Raw genomic sequence first — 24,684 nt, 5'->3', positions numbered from 1 at the left:
ACTTGATTTATGGCTGTCACTATAGACAAGCTCAGGTAGACTCTTAATATTTACCAAAAAGTGATTTAGTATCTGATATATCAGCATCCAGATCCCCCAAGACAAATATGGATGTATATTCACTTTCACTTATGTAAGACCCTATGGCAGCAAGCTTATTCAAATACTCATTTTAATTTTTGTGACATTCATGTCGAGTGTATAGATTTAAGCTTATAAAAACATTCTTGTTGTGCACCACCTTAATTCCTATGCACCAGTCCACATCTAACCTGATCATAGTGACCAATGGGTAAATTTTTTTGTGCCAGAATATGGCCACACCTCCTGGGATCCTACCACGCAGAATTCTGGTGTTTAGGTCTGTCGTGGATTCCCCTGCCACATGGAAATCATTATTCACAGTGTTGAGTTTATCCAGATCTTGAATAGCTAAAAAAAAGTCTCTTGCAAAAACACCACATAAGTATTCTCAAATAGCTTGTCAATAACAGTGTGTTGGGCTCTCGCTCCAGCATTCTGTCCAAGCTGGAGGCCACGGGAGTTATAAGACACAACTCTCATAGCTGTTTATCATTATTTAACATGCATGGGACGCCCTTGGTGCAGGTGCACTCATCGCTGTGTCAAGTGATTGCTTTAATACCAGCCCCTACCGCAGCCCTAGGCTTGCGATTCTCATAGAAGCACCTTACATAGGTCCCTTCTGGCCACAGCTACGGCACATTCATCCCTGCTACTTCCTTGCATTCAGCTGTAACTTTAAAAGAGCTGTAGCGAGTATACTCAGTGCCAATCTTCTGACAAGTCACATCTCTGGAGAGTTGTTCTTTTAAATAACTAGCCAGAGTCTCTGAGTCTTAGTCAGGAGCAAGCTTTGTCACAAACACACTCACCAGCTTAGTTGTCACTGCATGCATGTTCTCCACTGCACCAGTTCCAACTATTCCATAGGTCTTCTTCTCTCTGGGAGGATTCATACTAGTCTTGTTCTGTACTGCAGCAGGAGATCGTTTTCCAAAACGTTGCTTGGGCTTGCCATGCTTTAATACACGGCTCCATGCAGGGGACATCGCCACCTCAATCCCCCCGCCAGCTGTCTCCTCAATGACGGGCAATGCCGAGGGTCCGGGTGCAGGCTCCCTGTGACTTGGTCCATGAAGCTGGGCCTCCTCACTGGCCATGATTGTAGCTGCATTCCCCTTGCTGGCACTGGGTTGCTCAATCACACTCAGTCGTTTGCTAATGTCTATAGTTATTCCATAAAGGTTCTCACATTAATTATTCATGCAGGTTTGGAACAACTTGATGGGGAATAGATGACAGAATTTTCACTTTTGGGTGAACTATCCTTTTAACAATGCTTTGATCTCTTATTTGTAAGACATTTGACAAAAAATCCAAAATAATGCTTAATTCAGTGAAGTCGTGGTTAACAGAGATTGTAAGTAGTTTACCCTCTAATATTACCAGACTGAACTTTATTACTGTATTTGTATGTATTGGTTGAGTCTTAGTCTAAATACAAATAAAATCCAGTTTAATTTGATCAAAAGCTGAAGTACATTCACTTACAAATTTAATTAAGTGTAGTACACTCATTACAGAAACAGCTTCTATAGAAGCAGCCTGGTGTTTTTCTCTCATGGATGAGCCCTTCTAAGGTTTTAACCTGGACAGAACTTTAACCATTAGTTCACTCCATTCATAAAGAAAACTTTAAACCAGTTGCCAAAATCGATGTCTTTAATGAAATACTGTGTTTGGAGAAATATTAGGGGTAAAATTGAGAGTACAAAAGACAAAGCATTAATCAGAAGCAATGAAAGCATGTAACATTAAAAAGTGAGAGGAAAATAGTTTTCAATTGTTCCAAATACAGTCAGTCCACTACAATTTCACTGGAAGTTTTATAATTTATAGGTCCATCACATCTGTTACAAACATACAGAAAAAGGGGGGAGTATAATGCTTGCAAAAATACTGTATGAAAGAGGCATGTTAGCAAATGCATTGAAAAGTACCAAAAATAAAGTTGACAAATTCATTTATATTTTTACACACCCACCACCTAAAGTGTAAACATCATGCAATAAAAAAAGAAAATAACTTGCAAATAGTTCGTAATAATGTGGCATACAAGTCCTGAGTGAGAAAACAAACATTATAATGTAATTAAGGCAAACAGTCTTAATTTTAAACCATGAGGAGGAAAAGTGACAGTGAAATAATTAGAAAAAGGCTTAATTGGTGCTGAAGTGCTCTTGAAACAAAACGGCTGGAAGATGAATCTCTTTTTGGTTGATGGTAATCTCTTGCAAATCCTGGATTACATAATTTTGCAAAACGAAATTCTTCCCATTATCAATTATAAAAACTTCCAAACATTTAAATTTACTTTGTAAATGGATAAATACTACTATGTAAAATATAAATAGCCAATATTTATTCAATGCATTTCAAGGCAGTTATCAACAGGGTAAAATAGATTAGGCCAAATGAACAGTTGCAGTCTCATTGGAAAGTTAAATGGCAAGATGAAATTTCTTCATCTGGATTGACGAAAAACTTCATCCCAAAAACTGCTTTAAACCATTGAAAATTGCAGTGAAACCCCCATTAAGGATACAGTTGCCTTCAGAGCATACACAAATCATTTAGACAGACAAGACAAGCTTGGAGGAAACTAATAGCTCATCTGGTACACCAATGGGCTCAGCTTTCATACACTGAAATTTACTCGGGAGTTGGCTCGGATCCCTCACTTTTCAGATCGTTCTCCTCATCACTTTCCACACCAGTGCGTCCAACCGCACGGCGTACGTTGACAGTGAAATCTCCACGCCTGGAGAAGAAATAAGTTTCATATAAACACTAAATATGTGGCATAGAAAAGTACAAATGTTTCAGACTGATTTGTCATCAAGTTTAAAAGTGATGTTTGCAGAGAAATTATAGCATGACTTTCACGAAGCAGTGGATTACACACCTGAGTTTGTTCTTTAGGGTGCTGACCTCTCGGTTCATAGCATTAGCAGACTCCGTAGCATCTTCCAGCTCTCTCTGCATCTTCCTGCGTGAGGCATTAGCTCGAGCAGCTTCTTCCTCGGTTTCCTCTAGCTGCCTCTTCAACTGCTTCATTCGAGTGTTCAGCTTCTCAGACTAACAGAGGGAGATTTCATTATGAACTGCACTCAAAATCCAAGGTTAGCTTACCATGATACTTATATTTCAGATAAAGACGATAAAGGCAACAAAACGGGCATGGAATTAAAATTTATTGTAATTTTTTTTTTAAGCGCATTATGAAATCATCATTTGAGACATTTCCTCGTAAGATCAAATGAAGATCATTCCTTGGCTTTGAACTAGTTTGAACAAGATTGCATTTTAAATGCAGTCCAAAACCCACCTCATTTTTGAATTGATCAGCAGTGCGTCTCTCATCCTCAACCTGCAGTAACACCTCTTTGAGTTTCTTCTCCACACGTCGCACCTGTTTAGTGGACTGCTGCCTCTCCCTGAAGAGTTAAGCACAGAGACACATAGAAGCGTCACTGAGGAAGGTTATTAACAAAAGACTAGGGATGGGCATTCGATTAAATTTTCTTAGTCGATCGTCGGGAGAATTAACGATCGACTATCGATTAATCATTAATATTTTTATATTCAAATTCATTATTTATTTTTATATTATATACTTTTTATAAATTAAAAATGCAATGAAAATACAAAAATACAGCGCGTTTTTCCTCGATTAGATCTTTATTACAAGATGATCAACTTGTGGCAGTAAAACTGGACGTTCGGTTAGGCTAAACTTGAGATATATGCGCTGCGGTGCTCGAAAGCAACGGAACCTGCAGCTGCGAGTTGGCGTTCTTAAACAGAGACCCTCGTTTGTTCCAAAATAATAAATAATAAAAAAAAATCATGTTAAACAATAACTTAACCAAAAACATAATAATACTTAGATCTGACAGGTTTTGTCAAAATGTAACTCAAAACTATCCAAGAACGGAGTCGAGAAAGAGGGTGAGAGAGATTAGCCTACCTACTGTAACAATCAATTAGGCTAGGCTACTTAACAAAGCCTCATAAAAAATAACTAGTAACTCACATACAACTTCTACACCAGTCTACTGATTTTTGTTGAGAAAGATAAGCATGTTGATGACATGATCTGAGGTCAGACGCGACCGCAACCTGACAGTCAAGCCTCGTTTACACTTTCGCCTGGCTCTGCAGCGCGAGTCTCCACAGATTAGGCACGCACCTCCCCAAACAGACGAGGCGTTTATACTCGACGCGCTCGCCTGTGAAACACCGAATACCGCAATGACGTCATTTTTGCCGCGCTCACCTTCGCGCTCGTGCGGACGCGTCGAGTGTAAACAAGGCTTCAGTCCAGCCGCTGAAAACACCCGCTCTGAGGGGACTGACGTTGCCGGGATGCACAGGTACCTCCGCGCTAACTTGACCAGCCCGGGGAACACGTTCACTTTCCGCAGCAGCATTAGTTTAATGATAATCGATAACAAATTAACGTGATCGACGAAATTCTTAATGATCAATAATCGATCGTCGATTAATCATGCCCATCCCTACAAAAGACCTTTTACTGGGGAAATTGAGGTGCTGTATAGTCTCTACTATAGCCAGCGGATATCCATGAAGATATCCGTGTAGTATGCCAGTCCCTGTGGAGTATGAAAGTTGCCTCTAATAATCTACACAAACCATCTTTACCATTACTCACTTCATCTCAATATCCAACTGCTCTTCGAGCTGTGGGATCTTGGCCTCCAGTGCAGCAATGGTGGACTTGTACTTGCTCTTTACAGCTGCTTCCAACTCCTGAAGCTTCTGCTTTAGGTCCTTGTTCTGGCGGTCCAGCTGAGAGCGCAAACCCTCCAGACGCTGACTATTACCACGCTCTGCAGACAACTCCAATGTAACCTGTTCAGCCTGTGGTTCAAACGAAATTAAGCCATTAACAGCAGAGCATCATGATGAACATATGATAGCTGAAATTGGGAAACCCTTTGGATGCAAGCATCTCATTAAGCTCCTAGTACTCTACCTGCAGTGTTGCTTTCTTCAGTCGATCATTGACCAGCTCCACGTTGAGATGTTCTTCCTCAAGTTCCTCCTCAAGCTGAGCAATACGTGCCTCAATTCTTCTCCTCTCATCGCTGCTCAGTGAGCTGACAGACACACACAGAGAGAAAGATCATCACATTTAAACACTATAAGATACCCAATATACTTTGATTTTCTAGGATTAACTGTTTGGTGCATGATACCCTACCAGACAACACATTACAATAGCAGCAGGTAACTCACTTCTTGGAATTCTGGCTATTGATCTCATCCTGTAGCTCATCTCGTTCTTGCTGGATTTGTCTCTTTGCTCTGTCAGCAGCAGCCAGATCCTACAGAGTTAAAAAGGGAAACATTTTCCACATGCCTAATTCTTCCATAAAGAACCCTTTCAGTCTAAACTAACACTCAAATTTACCCTAGAATTAATTTCTAGTTGCAGTACAATTCTGATCCAACCTGAAAAAGTACAAGACAAACCTCATGTAGCTGAATGATCTCAGCCTCCATGCTCTTGATCTTGCGCTCGTTTTCTTTGGCCTGGTTAAGAACTTCGTCTCTGGATAGACGCAGTTCCTCAAACTCTCTCATCTGTTCTTTCATCTGGGCCTGCAAAACAAAATGACACAGATACCATGTCAGCCACGAAGTTCATGCATTAGATGTTAATTTATGTACTCCAATTGCAATTTAATCATCAGGCAAAAGTACAGACCTGATAACTGGTTCTAGAAACCAAAAATCCCCACCAATTCAATTCAAACTAATGCCCATGCATTATGTGTATGTGTAGTTTCTTACCTGTAGTTTCTTGAGCTGTTTGAGGGCCTCATCTCGAGCCTTGTTGGAAGAGTCGATCTGAGCAGCCAACTCTGACAGATCCAGCTCAAGCTTCTTGCGCACAGATACGGCCTGAACCCTCTGTTTCCGCTCATCCTCAAGCTCCATCTCCATCTCACGCACCTAACATATTCAATTACAATATCAGTAGTTTGTGCATTATTTCCGGGTTACCCAACATTTATCAGCATCTCATAGATTAACATTGTTCTGCATTGGGCAGGTGAGCACATACCTGTTTGACTAGCTGCTTCCGTTTCTCCTCACCCTGCTCATCTCTGGCCTGCAGGTCTCGGTCAAACTGAGCCTTCATGGCCTGCATGTTGACCTCCAGGCGCAGCTTGGCATCTTCCGTGAGCTGCAGTTCATCCTCCAACTCCTCTAGCTGAGTCTTCATTTCCTCCAACTGCTGTTCCATTCCTCGCTTGGCCCGCTCAAGCTCATGCACCTTAAATGAAAAGAACAAAAGTTTGAGCACAACTAAGATAAGTGGTAAGAATTAATCATGACCTTTTTAGCAAATTGTTGCCAAAGCGCACAGGATGAGAGCTATATTTCCCCATCAGTCAAAGATAATGAATCTTACCTCATGCCAATTAAAAAATATATATATTCTGGTTTACCATAATGAGCTAGAGCATCAGGGACAATACATTTTATTTTAAATGCAAGGCGGAAGATTTCATGATTTAATTCACTTACAAAATCCTCAAGGAATAATTACATTTAAACCTTAATTTAACAGATGCTTGGGTTATATCTTGGCTTGTAGACATTAGCTCTGTTCCAAAACAGTTAACATGCTCTAAAGCCATTTTTTACTCCTGAATAAATTAACAGTTGAACATTCAGAGTCGTTGTTCTTGGTATTGAAAGAAATGTACTTTTTTCATTCTCAACCAGCCTTCACTGCTGTAAATTGACCAAAAGCAGCTATCTTAGTTGTCTTTATATCTTCAATGTCTAGGCCAGCAGGTTTGAGTTTTGGAACAGAGCTGTGGTCTTAAAGTCCCCCTGCTTTTAAATGTTTATATGTCCATGTGGTGTTTTCAATATGCTTTAAGACAAACAATGTGCAAATTCATAAGGTCAACACCATTGTCTTTGGTTCACTGCAGTTTAAAGGAGAAAATACTCAGTCTCAACGTAGTAAGAAATCGCTGGTGTTTCTGACGTCACAAACTACCTTGTAACCAATCAGATCAACGTGTGATCTTCAACAAGTGGATCTCTGCGCTGGTGAGTGAGTGTAGGCTGGGCTAATTTGCATATTCATAGAACCACATAGTAAATGAGGCAAGGGTGGAGTTCCATTCAAGCTATTTTTAAAGTTAAAAATTAAAGGAATAAAACATGTCATTTTGGTGATCAAGAATGAGTTAAGGGATAAAATTGTCTACAGGGGGACTTTAACACACATTCTAGACATGTAATGCTTGTTTCACATACACTCTTGCCAGCATCATCCTTGGATGACATCAAGTCCTCCATCTCAGTTTTGAGCTGCTTGTTGACCCGCTCCAGTTCGTCCTTCAAATCAGTAATGGCCTCCAGCTCTCGGGTCAGAGTCAGAGTTCTGGTCTCCTTCTCACGGGCCTCTGCCTCGGCACGATCCCTTTCCTCAGCGTACTTCAGAGAGATATTCTTCTCCTCTGCCAGCATCTGCATAAATTGAGGTATTTTATCACAACGGACTGCTAGACTGAAGGTGATCAATGATTTTATTACACTATTTTAAGATCTTTGTTACATTGCAATTATACATTTAAGTACTGAGTAACTACATGAACTGACACTAGGGTTAGAATTAGGTTTGGGTTTAGTTGCATGAATTAAGCATAATTATAGTTATTACTGTAGTTACTGCATGTTACAATGACACTAAGGGTGTATTCACACCTGCCTTGTTTGGTTCGATTGAATCGAACTCTAGTTCGTTTCCCCCCTTGGTGCGGACCTTTTGGGCAGGTGTGAATACAGCAATCGAACTCGGGTGCGGACCAAACAACCGAACCGAGACCCAGCTGAAGAGGTGGTCTCGGTACGGTTCCAAACGAACTCTGGTACGGTTCGTTTACGGTGTGAACATGAACCGACCCAATTGCAAGAAAGCACTGCGCCTTTGAGTTAACAGGCTTCCGTAGTCGGAGTTGCGTTATGGGAAAGTGATCTGTTGTAGCCTGCTACATTCCATTCCGGTGCGCTGTCTGGCCACACGATACTGTTGCACGTCTTTCTGCGCGTCGTGTGTGAATCATTGGAATGGAATGCTCTCAAGTGTCACGCATTGAGCGTGACAGTCACTCATTTCGGTCTTTTGTCACGCTCTCCCGCCACACATTGTATTTCTCACGCTGAAAAACTATTTGTAATATATTTAATATGCCGCAGCGCCCAAAACTCTGGCCGCGCCGCTCACCGTGGAACCGGCAGGAATCAAGCGCGTCTCCTCTGGTGTTGTTAGCCAATCAGAAAATAGCACTATTGTATCTGGGTAAGATTTAACGCAACAACCAATGACACCGTGTCGGCACGAAACACGTGTGGTTTTGTTTACAAATTTTGCTTCACTTGCAAAAAGAGCAGTGTGAAAGCGAACCGTACCAAAAAAAATAAAAATAAATTTGGTCCGGACCAAAGCAAGTGAACTATCGGACTTTCCTGGTGTGAATACACCCTAAAATAAAGAGTTACCAATTATTTTTTTATAACTAGCAGAAAACACCCAGAGTAGCAGCATTTGAAATGCCCTATGACACATTTTCATATATACATTTCTGCTCTATTTACAGGCAAATACTGTTCTCTACCTGGTCAAACTTTTTCTGCTTGCGTTCCAGCTCCTGAACGGTCTGACGCAGATGATCTTGGTCTACCAAAACATCATCTAGCTCCCTCTGTATACGGGTCTTGGTCTTCTCCAGTTTATCATAGCCAGCATTCCTCTCCTCCAACTGCTGCATGATGCCTTCCACCTCTCTCTGCAATTTCTTTTTCCCATCCTCCAAGCTCTCCAGGCTTTGGGCCTCTTGCTCAACCTTTTTCTTCATCTCTGCCAACTGAAAAAAAAAAAAAAAAAAAAACAGAATAACATGTCTAATCTAAACATCTAAGAAGAAAGTTCTCTCAAACACAAACTGGTCCTTGGCCAGCATTATCATCCACCAGAACGGGTCCACGGACTCAAGGGCACACACACCTGAGCTTGAGCAGTGTACAGCTGCTTCTCAACATTTTTCTTGCTCTCCTCTTCCTCCTCCAGCATCTCTTTCAGGTTGTTCTGTTCATCCTCCATTTGCCGAAGACGAGTAGAGAGCGCAAGCTTCTGCCTGGTCTCCTCCTCCAGCAACACCTAACCACATAGGAAACCAATATAAACCAATTCAGAAAGAAGTCTTATTTTTACCTGCAACACCTGTGATTAGCTTAACATTTATTTTAGGGCAAGCTGGAACTACTTATTACCAACAGACAGTACAGTATCACCCAGCAAGCTCCAGTGATAATTGTCTGTGAATGATGCACTATAGTGTATGACCAAGTTGTACCTGCGCGTCTTTAAGTTGAGATTCAACAGTAGAACAATCTTTGGCAGCTTTGATGGATTTGCTCTCCACCTTGCTTAGGGTTCCATGAAGAGCTTCAAGCTCCACCTAAACATTAAAAATATATATATAATTATATTGTGTGTATTAAAGTAGGCACAAGTTTGCTCTAAACGGATCTCAGACGGGAGATTTTTACACTTTGATGTATAATTGCAAATTTTAGTCTCAATACCTGCATTTTAGCCACTTTATCAGCCAGTTCCTGTTTCTGTCTCTCACTCTCTACGTGTTTGACTTGCAGCTCCTGGAGCTGTGATTCAGCTTTCTTCCTGCGGTGCTCAGACTCATTTTTACCTTGGGACAATGACTGAAGTTCAATCTGAAGCTCATTGCGTTCACTCTCCAGAGCCTGTTTAGCTTTTTCCACAGATGCCTTATTCTGAGGGACACAACAGTGAGTGATGGTTAACACTTTTCTAGAACGTTTGCTCTTGTGGTTGGAAAGAGAGGATGTACACTTCTCAGAAGAGACACTACCTTACCAAAAGGAAACTGGTTAAATAAGAAAAATTACCATGTACAATATACACATTTTAAAAGTTGTAATAATTGCAGCACCTTTTTAAATGAGACTCAAAGGATCAGCACATTTTTTGCGAGACTTCTATTCCTTAATTATTAAAGCCATCAATGCTTTAGGAGAGGCCCATGGTCTCACCCTCTTGGAATGTTCAAGCTGTTCATTGAGCTCCTCAAAGGCCTGGTTGTGTTTCTGTCGCACTTCACCTAGCATCTGTTCATGTGAACGAGCCTCATCTTCCAGAGTCTTCTTCAGCAGAGTCACTTCAGTCTCTCTCTTTGTCCTTCAGACAGGAAGAAAAGCATTTTTAAAGTGATATAGGACATTGCAATGCCTTCATTTTCCCATAAGAATGGCATGTTACCCTCATGTAATTACCAGCCAGAATTTGACAACAAAACATCATAGTTTTAAATGTATATCTTTGGAAATGAAGAAACAAGTGGTTGCAAAAAATCTCAAATAAGTCAAGCCCAGTCATTTTTACTCAAGGCTGACCTGAGTTCTTGCTGAGCAGCAGTAGAGTCCAGCGTGTCCTCGAGTTCTGTCTTCAGAGCTTCCAGCTCCTCTCCGAGGTCCCTGCGGTGTTTCTCGGCTTTAGCACGGGCAGCTTTCTCCAGCTCCAGATCTTCCTGCAACTCTGAGAGCTGGGCCTCAAGCTCACGAATGTTTTTCTGGGCAGCGTTCTTCAGAGCAGCTTCCTCTTCAATCCTACAACAAAAAAACAAACAACCAAAAAGTAGCTAGTGCACAAAAAACCCAATTAAGGTAGAAGTGTTAAGACAGAAGTGGAAGTGAGGGACAGTTAGATAAATCTCAAATTACAGCTAATATATAAACGTTTCTCACCTCGCGAGTGCAGCCTGAAGCTCTTCCTCTTTCTTTGCCAGCTGGGCGCGGAGCTCTGCAATCTGAGCCTGCAGCTCTGCGATCTGATCATGCAGCTCTGAAGAGTCGCCCTCCAGCTTTCGCCTGTTCTTCTCCAACTCTTGCCTCATCTTCTCTTCCTTCCTTAAACGATCTGAATGTGTGAAGGAGAGATGTGAACAATTAAGGAGTATGGAGATGTAGCAAAGAGAACACTGCAACAATTCTTTGTTGCTGCAAATACAGCAATAAAGCAATATCATACTCAAGTTTTTATCATCCGCATTCTTGGGCTGGCTTTAGACGTGCGCTTTTTTAAAATCCTGCTTCATAATTATTTGAGGGTTGTGAATATATACTTACCCTCCAGATCAGTAATCATCGTCTCATGTTTGTTCTTGAGTTTCTGCAAACTCTTGGATTTCTCTTCCTCTTCAGCCAGGTTAGTGGTGAACTCAGAGACCCTCTCCTCCAGCTGCTTTTTCTCCTGTGTGATCAGATACCCGCATACAACCATTACTATCAGTGTAGTTTAATACTACAACAAATGTTGTAGTATTTATTGAATTGTTCGGGGCAAGAAAACCATATTTTGATTCCCCTAATTTCTGAAATGTGGAATTGAAACTAGTTCATTGTTGATTTATGTAAAGGCAGAACACATTCTTGTCAGACCTTGGCAAGTTTGGCGTTTTGGTCATCAAGAACCATAATGTCCTCCTCAATCTTCTTCAGCTTGGAATCCATGGTTACTTTCTCCAACTGCAGCTTCTGTCTGGCAGCCTCCTCTTCATCCAGTTGCTGCTCCAGATCCTGAGAAAGGATTTTAGGTTCAATTACAACTGAACACAAAACTACTAACTTGGTATGAAGCTCTAAACAGACATTTAGAGTTTGTATTTGGGAAGTCAATTTCATTCATCAAACTTCCTCACCGAAATGTTCTGTTGCATCTTCTTCTTCTCTGTATGAAACTGTGAGACTCTCTCCTCCTCTTCTTCCAAGCGGGACTCCAGGTCATGCAGGACATCCTCCAGCTCATGCAGGCGTGTAGCAAGACGTGCCCTCATCTCTTCAGCCTCTTGACACAGTTCGGTCTCTGCCTGCAACTGCTCCTGAAGAGCCATCTTCTCTGCATTTATCTGTTACAGGGAATAACAATGATAAGTTTATGGACACCAAGAGAGAATAAAGAGTCATCTTGTAGTGGGGGAAAAAAACCCAACACAATACATACCTGTTGTTGTTTAGTCTCATACTCCTTGAGCTGGTTTTCAGCCTCCTGCTGTCTCTCCTTCATCTTGACCAACTCTTCCTCCTTAGCGACCATTTCCTCTTCTTGTCTGGTCACCTGCAGTAAAGGCTTTACCTGAAGAAAGAAAAGTGGAGACATTGCTTTTAGATCTCTGGTTGACCTCTAATAAACATACAGATTTTTGAACCAATATGTATACCTTGGTAAAGAGTCGCCACCAATGCCAATTTCTGAGTTTCAAATAGGCTGCACAGTTCCTCTGGATCACCCTCATGGCATTCAGCTGCTGCTGCCTCTTAGCAAAGGCTCTATGTAAAACAAAACTTAAGTTGTCAGTCTAAGAGTCCTGTTTAAATTACCACCTCACAGACATCTTCAATCAGCTTTCATCCAAGACAACCTTTCAGAGTCATTTAGATATTATCAGCCAAGGTTGCAAACACAGACCATACATTTTAGTGCTTCAAATCTCTCCTAGCTGTGGTGTCCTGGAAAACTGATCTGTATAAATGTATACATTTAAATACATCTACCTCCTAGCAACATAGCCTCTACACCAGGCCTGGAAGGTGATGATGACATCAGTGATCTTCATATCCCTCTCCTCTTCCAGGTGGGCAAGAACGCCAGCCCTGAAGAACACTTTACTTTGACCTATACGGTACAAGTTCGAATCCAGCTCCAGGGCCTTGATCTGTGAGAGAAAATACATAATACATTTTTTAAACAATAAAGTTAAATTATCTTAGAGTTACATAATGGTGTGCATCAACTCTTACCATGAGGACACAGGCCTGCTTCCCATCCATAAAGCCCTTGGGTATGGCATTTGGCGTGAGGATCTCATATCTGAAATTACATTTGGGAAAAATAATTTAGAGACTAGAAGGAATAAGATGATTCAAGAAGTCTATAGATACTAAAGTCAAGCCCTGCATTCTGGGTCCTGCTACGTAGTATAAAAGCAGAACTACGTCAGACAAGCAGTTCAAATACTCAACATTCATGATAATCCAAATACCTTTGTCTGAACTCTTGGAAGACTATGCGGTTGGGGAACCCTTGTCTACAGATCCGAATTCCTTCTAGAACTCCATTGCATCTTAGTTGTTCTAGAACCAGGTTGTGTACCAATTTACCAGCCTAGAAGAGAAGAGCAGTGACTTAATTGTTAGAGGCCACAAAATATGCATGAACCACCTGGCTATACAAATGTTTTGAGGATGGGATGTAAAGTTTCTCTTCACACCTTCTTCTCATGGTTGGGGATTATGCATCGGACAAAGTTAGGGTTGGTATTTCTGAGGGTAGTCATCAGATTTGTTAGCTGCTCTTTGTACAGTTGTCCAACTGTACGGAACATTCCCTTACGAGTCTTGACGGCTCCATGCAATGATTCAGCCATTCCAGCCACTTTGTCTAATCCCACAATTCGGTCCACTGATGGAGAAAAAAACAAAAAAAAAACCATTATGCAGGAAACCAACACAAGAGTGTTTAAGATGACTTTTCATTTTTAATTGTGGAGTCTTTTAATGTCCAGGATGAACAATAGCAGACAATCTGCATATTACACACTGGCAGAATCAGACTCACTTTTCTCTATGACGACCTAAAAGCCTGACCAACAAAAGCTCGATGCAGCAGGTGGATTGTCGTCAAAACTTTTTAGACATTAGTGCCATCTGAAATACTCTAACCACTAGATTCATTTAATGAATGTTAATTTGTCATCTGTAGAGTCTCATACCATCTTTCCAGAGCTCAGACACAAACTTGTCCGATGACTGGTTAAGCAGAGATGCCACATTGTCATTCAGAGGGTCCATGTTTTTCATTAGCCATTCAGTTGCCTTGTAATCAACCTGTGGAGGACCAGACACACATAAATGATACACTTTTAAAAGAAAAATTCACCACTTCAACCCTGTTCAGATGGGATTAGATTTAAATGGTGAGGGAAATGTTTACATGCTTTAGAATATTACATCTAAATAAATTCCCTATTCATACTGTGCTTTATAACATTGTGATGCCTGAACTCAGTTGTCCACCTCAGCAATTTCTACAAACATTGCTTACCAAAAATGACTTCATGATAAATATTACAGACGTCCACAGTATCACTTTACAAATATATGAAGCTAATCCAAGTATTTAAGACACATAAGAGCTCTCACTTTGCCAGCATAGTGAATGATACAGAAGTCAGCATCATCTTTGAGCTTCTTGGGCTTTTGAAATTTTGGGTTGTTGCCCAATTCCTGGACTACTTTCTCCACAAAGGATTTGTCTGTGGCTTTGGGAAACCAGCACTCCTCATCCAATAGAGCCAGGATTCCTGGAGGACCAGTCTGATGGGAAAAAAAGAGAAAGAGAAAAGGAATAAAGTTTGTTTTTTAAAATCAAGGCATGCAGAAGGGTTTGAATCCAGAAACATAAAATTCTACAAAGTTTGAAGAGAAAAGAATAAACCTACAGGCTTCTCAATGAGTTCAATGCAGGGCTGCAGGTCAAGGCCAAAGTCGATGAAGCTCCATTCAATGCCTTCACGCTGGTACTCCTCCTGCTCCAGGATGAACATGGTGTGGTTGAACAGCTGCTGAAGCTTCTCGTTGGTGTAGTTGATGCAGAGCTGCTCAAATGAGTTCAGCTACAAAGAGAGAAAGAGTTAATCAAAATGGCCGATTATAATAGAGACTTTTTTTTTCACAACACTTTCACACCTCGAAGATCTCAAATCCAGCGATGTCCAGGATTCCGATAAAAGAAGCACCCTGACGCTTGGTCTTGTCTAAAGCTTTGTTGATACGCATAACCAACCAGCGAAACAGTCTCTCATACGTGGCTTTGGCGAGGGCCTCCACCGCAAACTCAGCCTGTTCCTGAGTCTGAGCCTTCTGAACGCAATCCCGGCCCACTTTGATGCGTGGTGTGAGAATGGCACGTGTGAAATCGGTCACATTCATGCCCAAGAGATGAGACACCTTTTGGGCAGCTGATAAATAAATAAAATGGACAAGACATTTAGAGCTAAAACAAAAAAGAAAAGGTGTGATTCCAGTCTAGATTAAGCAATACGAATAACAGAATGTGCATTCTACCATTTTTGGTGCAAATACAAGTACTGGTAATGAAATTAACTTGGGGCTAATTTGTAGTGCAAGTTAATGAAGAAAGTGAGACCTGTGTCATCGGGCATGGAGGCTTGGTCAGAGTTACGTTCCTTCTTAAAACTCATGTTTCCGAGCTGCAGCACTGCAGACACCACCTTCAAAAGACCTGGGACACAATAACAGAACATGCATTACATTTCCTCAAACATGAGGCAATAACAAACATCACCCCTCAATAAGGTAAACCCCTAACTTCAAGTTCAGTCAAAATACTACAATAGCTATACATAATAGTTCTCAGAATGAGAAACTGGTGAACTTTCATCCAATTTAAGAAAGGAATCACAACTTTAGGTGATTAAACAAAATGTAGAGTGTTTACAGATGAAAGAATGCCTTTGAGTCTCCATACCTGTCTGCTCCTCCTCAGGGATACCCATAATCCTGAAGGCATCTATGGTTTCAGCAAACAGTTCTTTATCCTGTTGTCCAGTGATAGTTACATTTCCATTCGACAGGAAACGGTACTTATTGTAGTCCTCTAGGCACAGCTCAGCTGAAGAGTAGAGTACAATCTTTATAAACTTTCCTTAGAGATTAGTCCTAGAGCACACTACACTGTCACATGGGTATTCAGCATTAAATTCACAAAGATTCATACATGTTCATTTGAACAAAAAGTTGGCACCAACACTGCATATATGATTTTAAAGAATTCATAGCTTAAATTTTTTCATTGCATGAAATGGTCCTCACCACGCAATTTGTCTCCTGCTCCTGATAGCAAGTAATAGAAAATATGGAAGGCCCGCTCATCTTTGGCCTGCCTGATCGCACGAGACTTCTCTAACAGATCTGAAAAACGCTTGTTAGGGAATTAACAGAATAAGTCAAATACATTCTTCTGCGTAAGCCCTTTAAAATGGCAACAAGCTAACAATACCCATTTCAGTTTCCCAAGTGGTGGTTCAGTCTATAAAAAGGATACAGGTCTCAATATTGGCTCCAACGATGTAACCATTGACATCAAAGTTGATCCTGATAAACTTTCCCTGTGAATAAAAAGCTCATATTGATTTATGTCGAAATTTAGTGGGACCCTTTAAAAAGGAATCAATTGGATTGGTCTGTGCACACTTACAAATCGAGAAGAATTATCATTCTTCACTGTCTTGGCATTGCCAAAGGCCTCAAGAATTGGGTTGGCCTGAAGCAACTGTTTTTCCAACTCACCCTGCCAGACAAAAAGTTGATAAAAGGGGATGAGTGCATTTAAAGTTACAACTCACAATTTCAGGAACTAATAGACCATTAGTGAAACAAAGACAACATCTTGAAACAAAGCCATCAATACACAGTAGACCAAGATCACGGATTTGCAAGTGAAAGCTTTGCCTGAAAACTGATGCCCATTTTTGCAGGAGAGTACATTCTTCCACTACATTTATAATGCTAAAAACCATACATGCATTACATTTTGTTCGACACCAGTGTTAGAATTTGCATTAGCTGAAGCAGTTAGGAGACTTTGCAACATAACACCATATAATTAAGCCAGTAGAAAACCACAGTCACATGACCAGGAAAGTGGGGTGTGTATACAGCAGGAAAAGTGAAGGATGGTATGGTTGGACTCACATGTGACAGGGTGACACTGCTCTGCAGGATGATAGAGAGAGAAAGTCTCAAAATATGGACACAAAATGAAGGGGGCCTCAAATTTAGAACATTTTCAACTGTATGGGGCAACATTCAACAACTAGATGGTTGCAGTTTTAAAAAAAAAGAAAAAAAAATATTGGGCTTAGTGTATTATAAACCATGAACAAATATTCAGAAAGTCAATAGGGATCTCATGGGAACAGGTCTAGGCCTGATACAGGAATGTGAAAACACAGAATTCTGACTTCCTTGTCCAAATGACAGAGAGAAGAGTATTAAACCCCTGTGGGAGGAAGGCTTCAACAGAAAAGGAGGATAAAAAAAACAGGAAGAAATAAAACTGACATCAACAAAACATTTACCACGAAGGGGCCTGGAGACAGAACAGCCGATATTAAAAATGGATGTGGTTATTTATCAGCAGCTGTGCCATGACAATCATCAATTGTCTAATCTGGCGGTTGTGCACACAAATCAACATTAACTTGTGATGACTGTTTTCCATGACTGAATCCATGTAAATGTGTTCATGGCACATCAGTGCACAACATATCTGTAGCTTCTATGCAGCGTAAAACCACCAATGGAGACAGACAAGAGAGTCGAGTGTAAAATGGGATAAGGGAATGATTCATTTAATTAATTTTTTTACACAATGTCAGCAACAAGGCTATATTCATGGCGACAGGATTAGGGAATGAAGCAGGTCGGATTCAAACATAAAAACTGTGAATCATCAACTATGTCGTGAACACATGCAACACTCGCTGTGCCACAACCCTGAGGAAAAAAGAAAGTCTTGTACGTACTTGATCTTTCTTTGTTTTGAAGGATGATGCTACATGAGCAAGGTACTGAATGACTTTTTTGGTGTTTTCAGTTTTTCCAGCACCAGATTCACCCCTGAGGAAATAAGTTTAGAAGGAGCTACAATGCTGGCCATTTTAATGCTTTATTTTGGTACTGGTATTTCACAAGTGCCAAGTCAAGCTTACGTGCACAATATGGACTGATCCTCACGATCTAAAAAGATCAAGAAAAATTTATTAACAGTGCTCCATCACATGAACAGAAGTGCCATTACGGCCTGAATAATAGCGTCACGCAGGGAATGTTCTCACCCTGCATCATACTCCTGTAGGCCGTATCTGTGATGGCGTAGATATGAGGGGGCATCTCATGTCTCTTCTTGCCTTTGTACATCTCTACGATCTCCTCCGTGTAGATGGGCAGATGCTTATATGGGTTTATTACCACACAGAAGAGCCCAGAGTATGTCTGAAACAATGATTTACACATGCCGTTTGTCACAAAAAGCACATTCGTTTCAAGCCGATTGACTAATCTTCTTGACAGATACTCTTTATAAATAGTAAATTTAATTATTCTTTGATGCATCACAACATGCAAAAAATAAAATAAAATCCATAGGCAGACTTACATAGATGAGCCCCGAGTAGTATCTCTCCCTCAGGTTGTGCAGAACAGACGCTTCATTCAGGCAGGTGAGCTCCGCCATATCCTCCACCTTGCTGAACTTGGGTGGGTTCATCTTCTGGATGTCATCCTTGCTCACCTTGATCTTCTTGCCTGAGTCAGCCAGCTCCACAAGACACTCATCTCCAGTCTCCTCTTTGATGGAGCCGGCCTCAAAGCCAAGCTTCTCTGAGGGAACCCATACCAGCTTCTTAGAGGACCAGTCTGCCTGCGCCAAAGGGTCGTTGATAGTGTTGCGGTCGGCATAGAGGAACTTCTCTGCGTCTGACATTTTGACTACGTATGAGAAAGAAAGAGATTTATGGTTGAATTTAATGGTTTTTAAAAGTTCTGCAGGATGTCACAGTAAATCAGAATTAAAACCGGCATGACAGTGACGAAGAAAAAATAAATTTACTCCATAGTACACAAACATCTACACGGTGACTCGTTCAAACATCTGACGTATGTGTCAATATGGTTTTATAAAATGAGAACCACGCCTGCTCAGGCCTCTGACTGCTGCTTCCCTTCCCCTATTTATCTTATTCTTTTAACAACCCCTAATTATAAGTATTCCATACATTCTCACACATTTCAGAATACCATCAAACTGTTTTATAACTTCAGATCACCAAATTCAAGTGCTTGGTAATGTTTGTGTTGGGCTAGAAACCAAGTCTAACTAACCTGGGGCCTATACCATGAAGCCGGTTTAGGTGGCTAGCCAGGTTTGTTTCAGTTTAGTTTGCGCCATCCCTGGGCTTTAGGCACCATGAAAGTGGTTTGGCTTTTAGCAGTGTTCATCACCATAGTAACTTACACTCCACGGCTAACCTGGTCCGGGGCAGGTTATGTTCCAGGTTAGAGATCTTAAATTGAACTTGGACCAATCAGCTGTGAGCAAAGTGACACATGGCTGATAGGATAAAGTCACAGCACCTGTTTCTACTCCAAATTAAGGTCACTACATGGCAAATGATTTTTGAAGACAAAATTGTCTGGCTTTTACTAATAATTATTTAGAATAAAAATGTTGTATGATTTAGATATTATTATAACCTTAATCGATCACACATGTAGAATTTTAGTTAAACAATTTTTATTACACACAGTTTAAATTAATACATATATAAAAGGTATTATAAATATGCTTTAGAATCAATAGATAAAATATATAAAAGTACTACATGTGAGCTTAAATGTTGTATAAACTAACTTCACAACTTTTACTTGCACTGATATAGCAAGACTTTTTAGTTGTCCTCTTTCATAGACAGCGGTTTTCTTCTTGCTGTGTAAATTTGTTTAAATTCTTACTATTTTAATACTTTTATTTTAATAAGTGAATTGCGCTGCTTCTCTCGCGAAAAATTAATCTCAGTTTCACTCTCTCAACAGGTGATTGGCTGTTCGCTACTGATGTCACACTTAAACTCCTAAACTCAGGATCAAAGCCTGAGTGGACAAAGTTGATGATCAGCATCATGGTACCAACAAAGCCTGGTTGGATTGGTTTGGTTTTGTCAACTCAAAACTAATCCTGTAACCCTGAGTTTGTTCAACTACCATCATGGTACAGGCCCCTGGAGAGTGGTAAACAAACCGAAAGTGGGTGCATGAATGTTAACCTTTTCATGCAGAAATCATGATTCAGCAATTTAAACGCCACATTTAAAAATCCCAGATTCCCAAAAATGTTTAGAATTTACAAACATTTTGCGTTATATATAAGAGGTGTCTTGTGAATTCTGCAGAAATTAATTTTGTACACAGAACTACGCATCAACAATGCAATTTATTAGTGACATAGAGAGCCAGATTCCATATTTCCATAACCTTTGGAGCATTAATGGTGTCATGCTTACATTTAGCTAGTGTGTGCTAAAATTTAAGGAATTCTAACACACACACACTAGCTAAGTGTAAGCATGACACCATAAATGCTCCAAAAGTGATGTTGTGCTGATACAAACATACACAAGACACAAGCTTCTACTGCTTTGAAGTGGAGAGAACATCTGCGCTGATGGAGTAATTCCTAAACAAGTTTGGACAGACAATTTCATTACCCGCCACACCCTGCGGAAGACTCCAGAACTCAGAAATTAAGAGTAACATCTTTATTTCTGTCAAAAACAGCAAAAAAAAAAGTAACCTAATATAGCTGCAAAGTGCTCTTTAAGCTGTTCATGTTAAGAAATGTTTAATAACTGCATCTCAAGAGTCCACTTAAGAAATATTCAGATGGCAGATAAGAAACATCAGATGAATAATTAATTATGCAAAGTTCCTTTGACAGCTGAGAGCTTAAACGGCTAAATCTATGAATTTCATACCAATGTTACTAAAAAAAGATAATGTATCCCTAAACCCCATACATATCTACTGGTTTGATACCAGATATGCCTGAGATAAACATATATAATTTTTTTTAAGTCAATACAAAATCATGCATCTTTTAACAGAGTCTGAGAAGCTCAAAGTGTGCAAAATCTTTCCCCACAAATTTTTTATTCGAAATGTCCTTGCAAGTGTCCTTATAGTCTCATGAGTGTCAAATCAGTATCAGTTAAATTACTAAGATTTTTAAAAATATATATTTATCCCCTACCTCTATTGTATACAAGAAAGTTGGTTGCAAGACGCAGGGCGCAGAAATTCAGTTGAGAATTTGTAATAAGGTTAATGGATAAATGTAATGCAAATAAAATAAGTAATATATAAAATTTTCAGAAGAAAAAAAAAACAAAATATAAATAAGTGCCCTACAGTTAGGATTTCTTTCATGTGACTCAGGTGAGTGAGCATTCCAGTCAGGTGGAAGGGAAAGAGAAGCTTCTGGGAGTCAAAGTTCTCTGCCTATTCAGACTACGAACGTACTTCCTGTCAGTGACCTCTAAACTTACTTGAATCTGCCAATTTCTACCAATTCAACCAGAGTGGGGAAAAAGACCAACAAGAAACCAAACGAAGTGTGGCGGGACCAATGGCAGCACTTAGAGAGGCATCTAGAAAGTGAAAATAGATGACAACAGCACAGCTTTAGCGTACTGTTGAGAAGAAGAGATAAGGAGATTAGCAGGGTGTCATCTCTGTCTACAAGTTCATTAGCAGCTCAAATACAGTCACTGTGATTAAATGCAGATGACAGCACGTGTGTCTGCACATGACATGCACCTTTGTTGGGTTGACCCACCACGGGTTGTCACCCAAGTCCCAGAATAAAAAAGGAACAAACTATGAGTGCATAATATACATTTAAGGGACAAAATAGTTAATCATAGTTGAGCAAAGAGGAACAAACAGCCATCCGTGACACAACAAAATAGTGAAATGGTTTCTGGAACGTGTTGATATTGAGGAGTTGCTTCACCACACTGACACACTTCCTCTAATGCTTTAATGCAAGACCTTAGAAGGCAACATGTTAAAGCTTGCTGTCTGAATTTAATAAGTGTAACAGAAGCAGAACCACAGAAAACAGCCTGAAACTAGTTATTTGTGCTCATTACAATGGAGAAATAGAAATTCACTTAAATGTGGCAACAGAAGACTAAAATGTCTATTATATTTGACCCAAAATCAAGATAAATACACATAATAGAAACATTTCATGGCAATTTTGTCAACTTTTAATGCTAATTTTAAGTTGTAAAATACAGGCATTTAATTATGTATTTATTATTATTTTAGGGCCATTTTTAAAAAGTAGGTATTTGTTGTATAACTTAAAAAAATACAGGGGGTACAATATGCCTAGATTTAGTCTATGAGGCAACCAAATAACAGCATTAACTAGCAAAACTGTCTCTGTGTCTGTGTTCGTTCTGGTAGAGAAGATGTCAACACCTGAGATCCTTGTGGGGAAATTGTTTTTGGTCCTCATGAGCTTATAAATCATAATAAGTGATGGTGATGTTTTGTGTTTTCTGTGATGGGTAGGTTTAGGGGTGTGGGTTAGGGTAAGGAGATATATTATACAGTTTGTTCAGTATATAAATCATTGTCTATGGAAAGTTCCCATAAAACATGAAAATGTGTGTGTATCATTTATTTGAAGGAGGCATGGGATATGTTTTCATATTAAAGAGTGAGTTTACCAGGAGTCTGTCCTGCCACCACAGTGGTCACCTGCAGTGCCATGCCTTATTTTATCCCTCCATCAGCACGTTCTCTCATCCCACTGATCTTGGCTTATGTTCAATCCTTGCTTATAGTTCAAATGCCAACAGCTTTGAGATGAAATCAACAACAGCAACACAGGAGACACAATGCTCACGAACAGAGCGTTTTATGCAGTGCTGGTGAATCCGCTCTAGTGCAAAAGACCTCACAATGAAATTAAGACACATTAATGTAACTTTGTAACTGGCACTGTTGCATAACAGTTAAAGGCCTCTTGTTCCGCGTCTGATATGAATGTGTGTCCTCAGGGCTGAGCAAATCAGGTCGTGTCTACTGCAAGAAACCGGACTCAAAGCAAACTGGGTGTGTTGCAAAGAGTAGACAGACAAATCACCTGAAATGAAATGTTACTGACAGCGGAGTTTCTCGTGCACTCAACTTTACATTGTTTTGGGTAGCGGTAAAGAATAATAATAAATAATACAAAAGTAACGTCATAATATTCTGGTTTGTAATATGTTTAATGGAGTCTACCTTAATTAAGACTATTAATAACTTTTTCTTTTACTTAAAATAAGTGTATCGCGTAGCCCAGCTAGTCGCGCGTGCATGGGCTGATTGTGCAGAGCAGGTTCAGGTGCGCGCTCAGGTGAGAATGTGGCTGAATGTTAAAAGTTCACTCACCTCTTTTCCCTCAGGCGCCGTTTGTTGAGAAGACCCAATGCCAAATATTCTAATTTTTTTCTTAGGAAGAATGACACAGCTGAGACAAATGTATCCGAAATTCTCTGAGGTTTGTGATACTCTCCTGCTTGTTCATCGGCGTCCTGCTATCTAGTTTCCTCTCACTTCTCTCAGCAAACTCCCTCTGACTGTTAAATCAGCTGTGTGGGCTTGGTTATAAAACGTCGACAAAACAATGTCCCGCCCATTTGATTTAGTGCTTCTTTAGAAGTGCCACTCAAGACATGTGCTTTCATTGATTGGTCATTTATTTATTACATTCATTATTATGCCAAATTTATCCAGGAGAAAAACATAAGTTTTAGAAGTTTGAGTTGTTAGTACTTATAAAATATACAAGAAATATGAAGAAAGAAATGTAAAAATAATAATAATGAAAAGCCTATATAGGATTCATAATAGATAATCCTGGAAATAAACAAAGATTTAGGATTTTGAATTACAATATGCGTTTTTGAACATTTTCACATAAAAAAAACCTTGCAAATTTCCATTTATTTCTACTTAACGTTTTTTCTAAAATTGTTACGCTTAAAATATAATTGCTAATGAAGACAAATGCAAAATAGAAGCATTTTTACGTCTTCTCAAACTTCACTTCGGCCTATGTCTTTTATTCACAACACCTGTTAAAAAAAAGCAGCATAAAAATTGACTTTACATGCATAATTACTTAAATTACCTATATAATAATACAAAAATCATAATATCTTTTGCAGTTCAGATGAATTTTATAGAATATTAGCCTAAATGCGGGAATGCTGGAGTGCAGGAAGTCTGGTGGAGGGTGTCAGTGGTGAAGGAATGCAGAGATTTGTCTGTACCTGCAACCCTGCAGTGAATTCCCCTATATTAAGAGCCATACTGTGGAGGTGGGGAGAGGGAGAGAGAGAGAGGGAGAGGGAGAGGGAGAGAGAGAGAGAGAGAGAGAGAGAGAGAGAGAGAGAGAGAGAGAGAGAGAGAGAGAGAGAGAGAGAGAGAGAGAGAGAGAGAGAGAGAGAGAGAGAGAGAGAGAGAGAGAGAGAGAGAGAGAGAGAGAGAGAGAATGAACCTATACTGCTTTTGGCATGAGTCACCCATTGAATATTATAAAATATAAAACATTGGTCAGGTGACAACTATATGATAGACTGGCCTGTAATTTACTGGCGGATTATCTTCATGGGCGTATAAAGATATAGCATTTTTCTCTGTATGCCAATCAGGGGTTGCCAGATATGTGCATTGATTACTGTAAATGATGTTGCTGTTATTGTCAACTAAGTAAACAGTCCTCCTTTATAGAAAAATCAAAAAGTCAAAGTTCATGTAGGGTCACAGAGAAGCTCAGACAACAAATAGATTTGTCCAAAGTATTCTTATGCT

General features: G+C 39.9%; 1 protein-coding gene across 2 annotated transcripts; it reads right to left on the bottom strand.

Moving 5' to 3' along the window:
- Window positions 1-1,728: 1,728 nt before the first annotated feature.
- Window positions 1,729-24,117, bottom strand: myh9a (myosin, heavy chain 9a, non-muscle). Of its 2 annotated transcripts, XM_077199606.1 has the most exons (42): window positions 22,551-22,969; window positions 21,357-21,458; window positions 18,413-18,744; window positions 18,093-18,249; window positions 17,967-17,994; window positions 17,781-17,874; window positions 16,948-16,968; window positions 16,451-16,543; window positions 16,298-16,361; window positions 16,066-16,164; window positions 15,722-15,865; window positions 15,380-15,475; window positions 14,920-15,191; window positions 14,673-14,846; window positions 14,374-14,547; window positions 13,944-14,058; window positions 13,443-13,633; window positions 13,215-13,336; window positions 12,973-13,042; window positions 12,727-12,887; window positions 12,393-12,501; window positions 12,176-12,307; window positions 11,874-12,080; window positions 11,614-11,751; window positions 11,302-11,425; window positions 10,921-11,092; window positions 10,570-10,782; window positions 10,210-10,354; window positions 9,724-9,930; window positions 9,492-9,596; window positions 9,143-9,295; window positions 8,754-9,002; window positions 7,393-7,605; window positions 6,179-6,391; window positions 5,905-6,066; window positions 5,584-5,712; window positions 5,347-5,435; window positions 5,084-5,207; window positions 4,760-4,968; window positions 3,413-3,521; window positions 2,990-3,162; window positions 1,729-2,845 (listed from the first exon to the last, which is right to left on the bottom strand). In XM_077199606.1, the coding sequence occupies exons 3-42, from the start codon at window positions 18,737-18,739 to the stop codon at window positions 2,737-2,739; spliced, it is 5,886 nt and encodes a 1,961-aa protein (XP_077055721.1). In that variant the 5' UTR covers window positions 18,740-18,744; window positions 21,357-21,458; window positions 22,551-22,969; the 3' UTR covers window positions 1,729-2,736. The 2 variants fall into 2 exon arrangements, with proteins under 2 accessions (XP_077055721.1, XP_077055719.1); XM_077199604.1 differs by lacking the exons at window positions 21,357-21,458; window positions 22,551-22,969 and adding an exon at window positions 23,260-24,117.
- Window positions 24,118-24,684: the final 567 nt, after the last annotated feature.

The sequence above is a fragment of the Siphateles boraxobius genome, unplaced genomic scaffold (genome assembly GCF_051911475.1).
Source record: "Siphateles boraxobius isolate OS27281-9 unplaced genomic scaffold, OSU_SipBor_1 41, whole genome shotgun sequence".
In the NCBI taxonomy this organism is placed as follows: domain Eukaryota; kingdom Metazoa; phylum Chordata; class Actinopteri; order Cypriniformes; family Leuciscidae; genus Siphateles; species Siphateles boraxobius.
The sequence above is the reverse complement of the archived record's forward strand: the minus strand, read 5'-3'. Positions and strand labels throughout refer to the sequence as shown.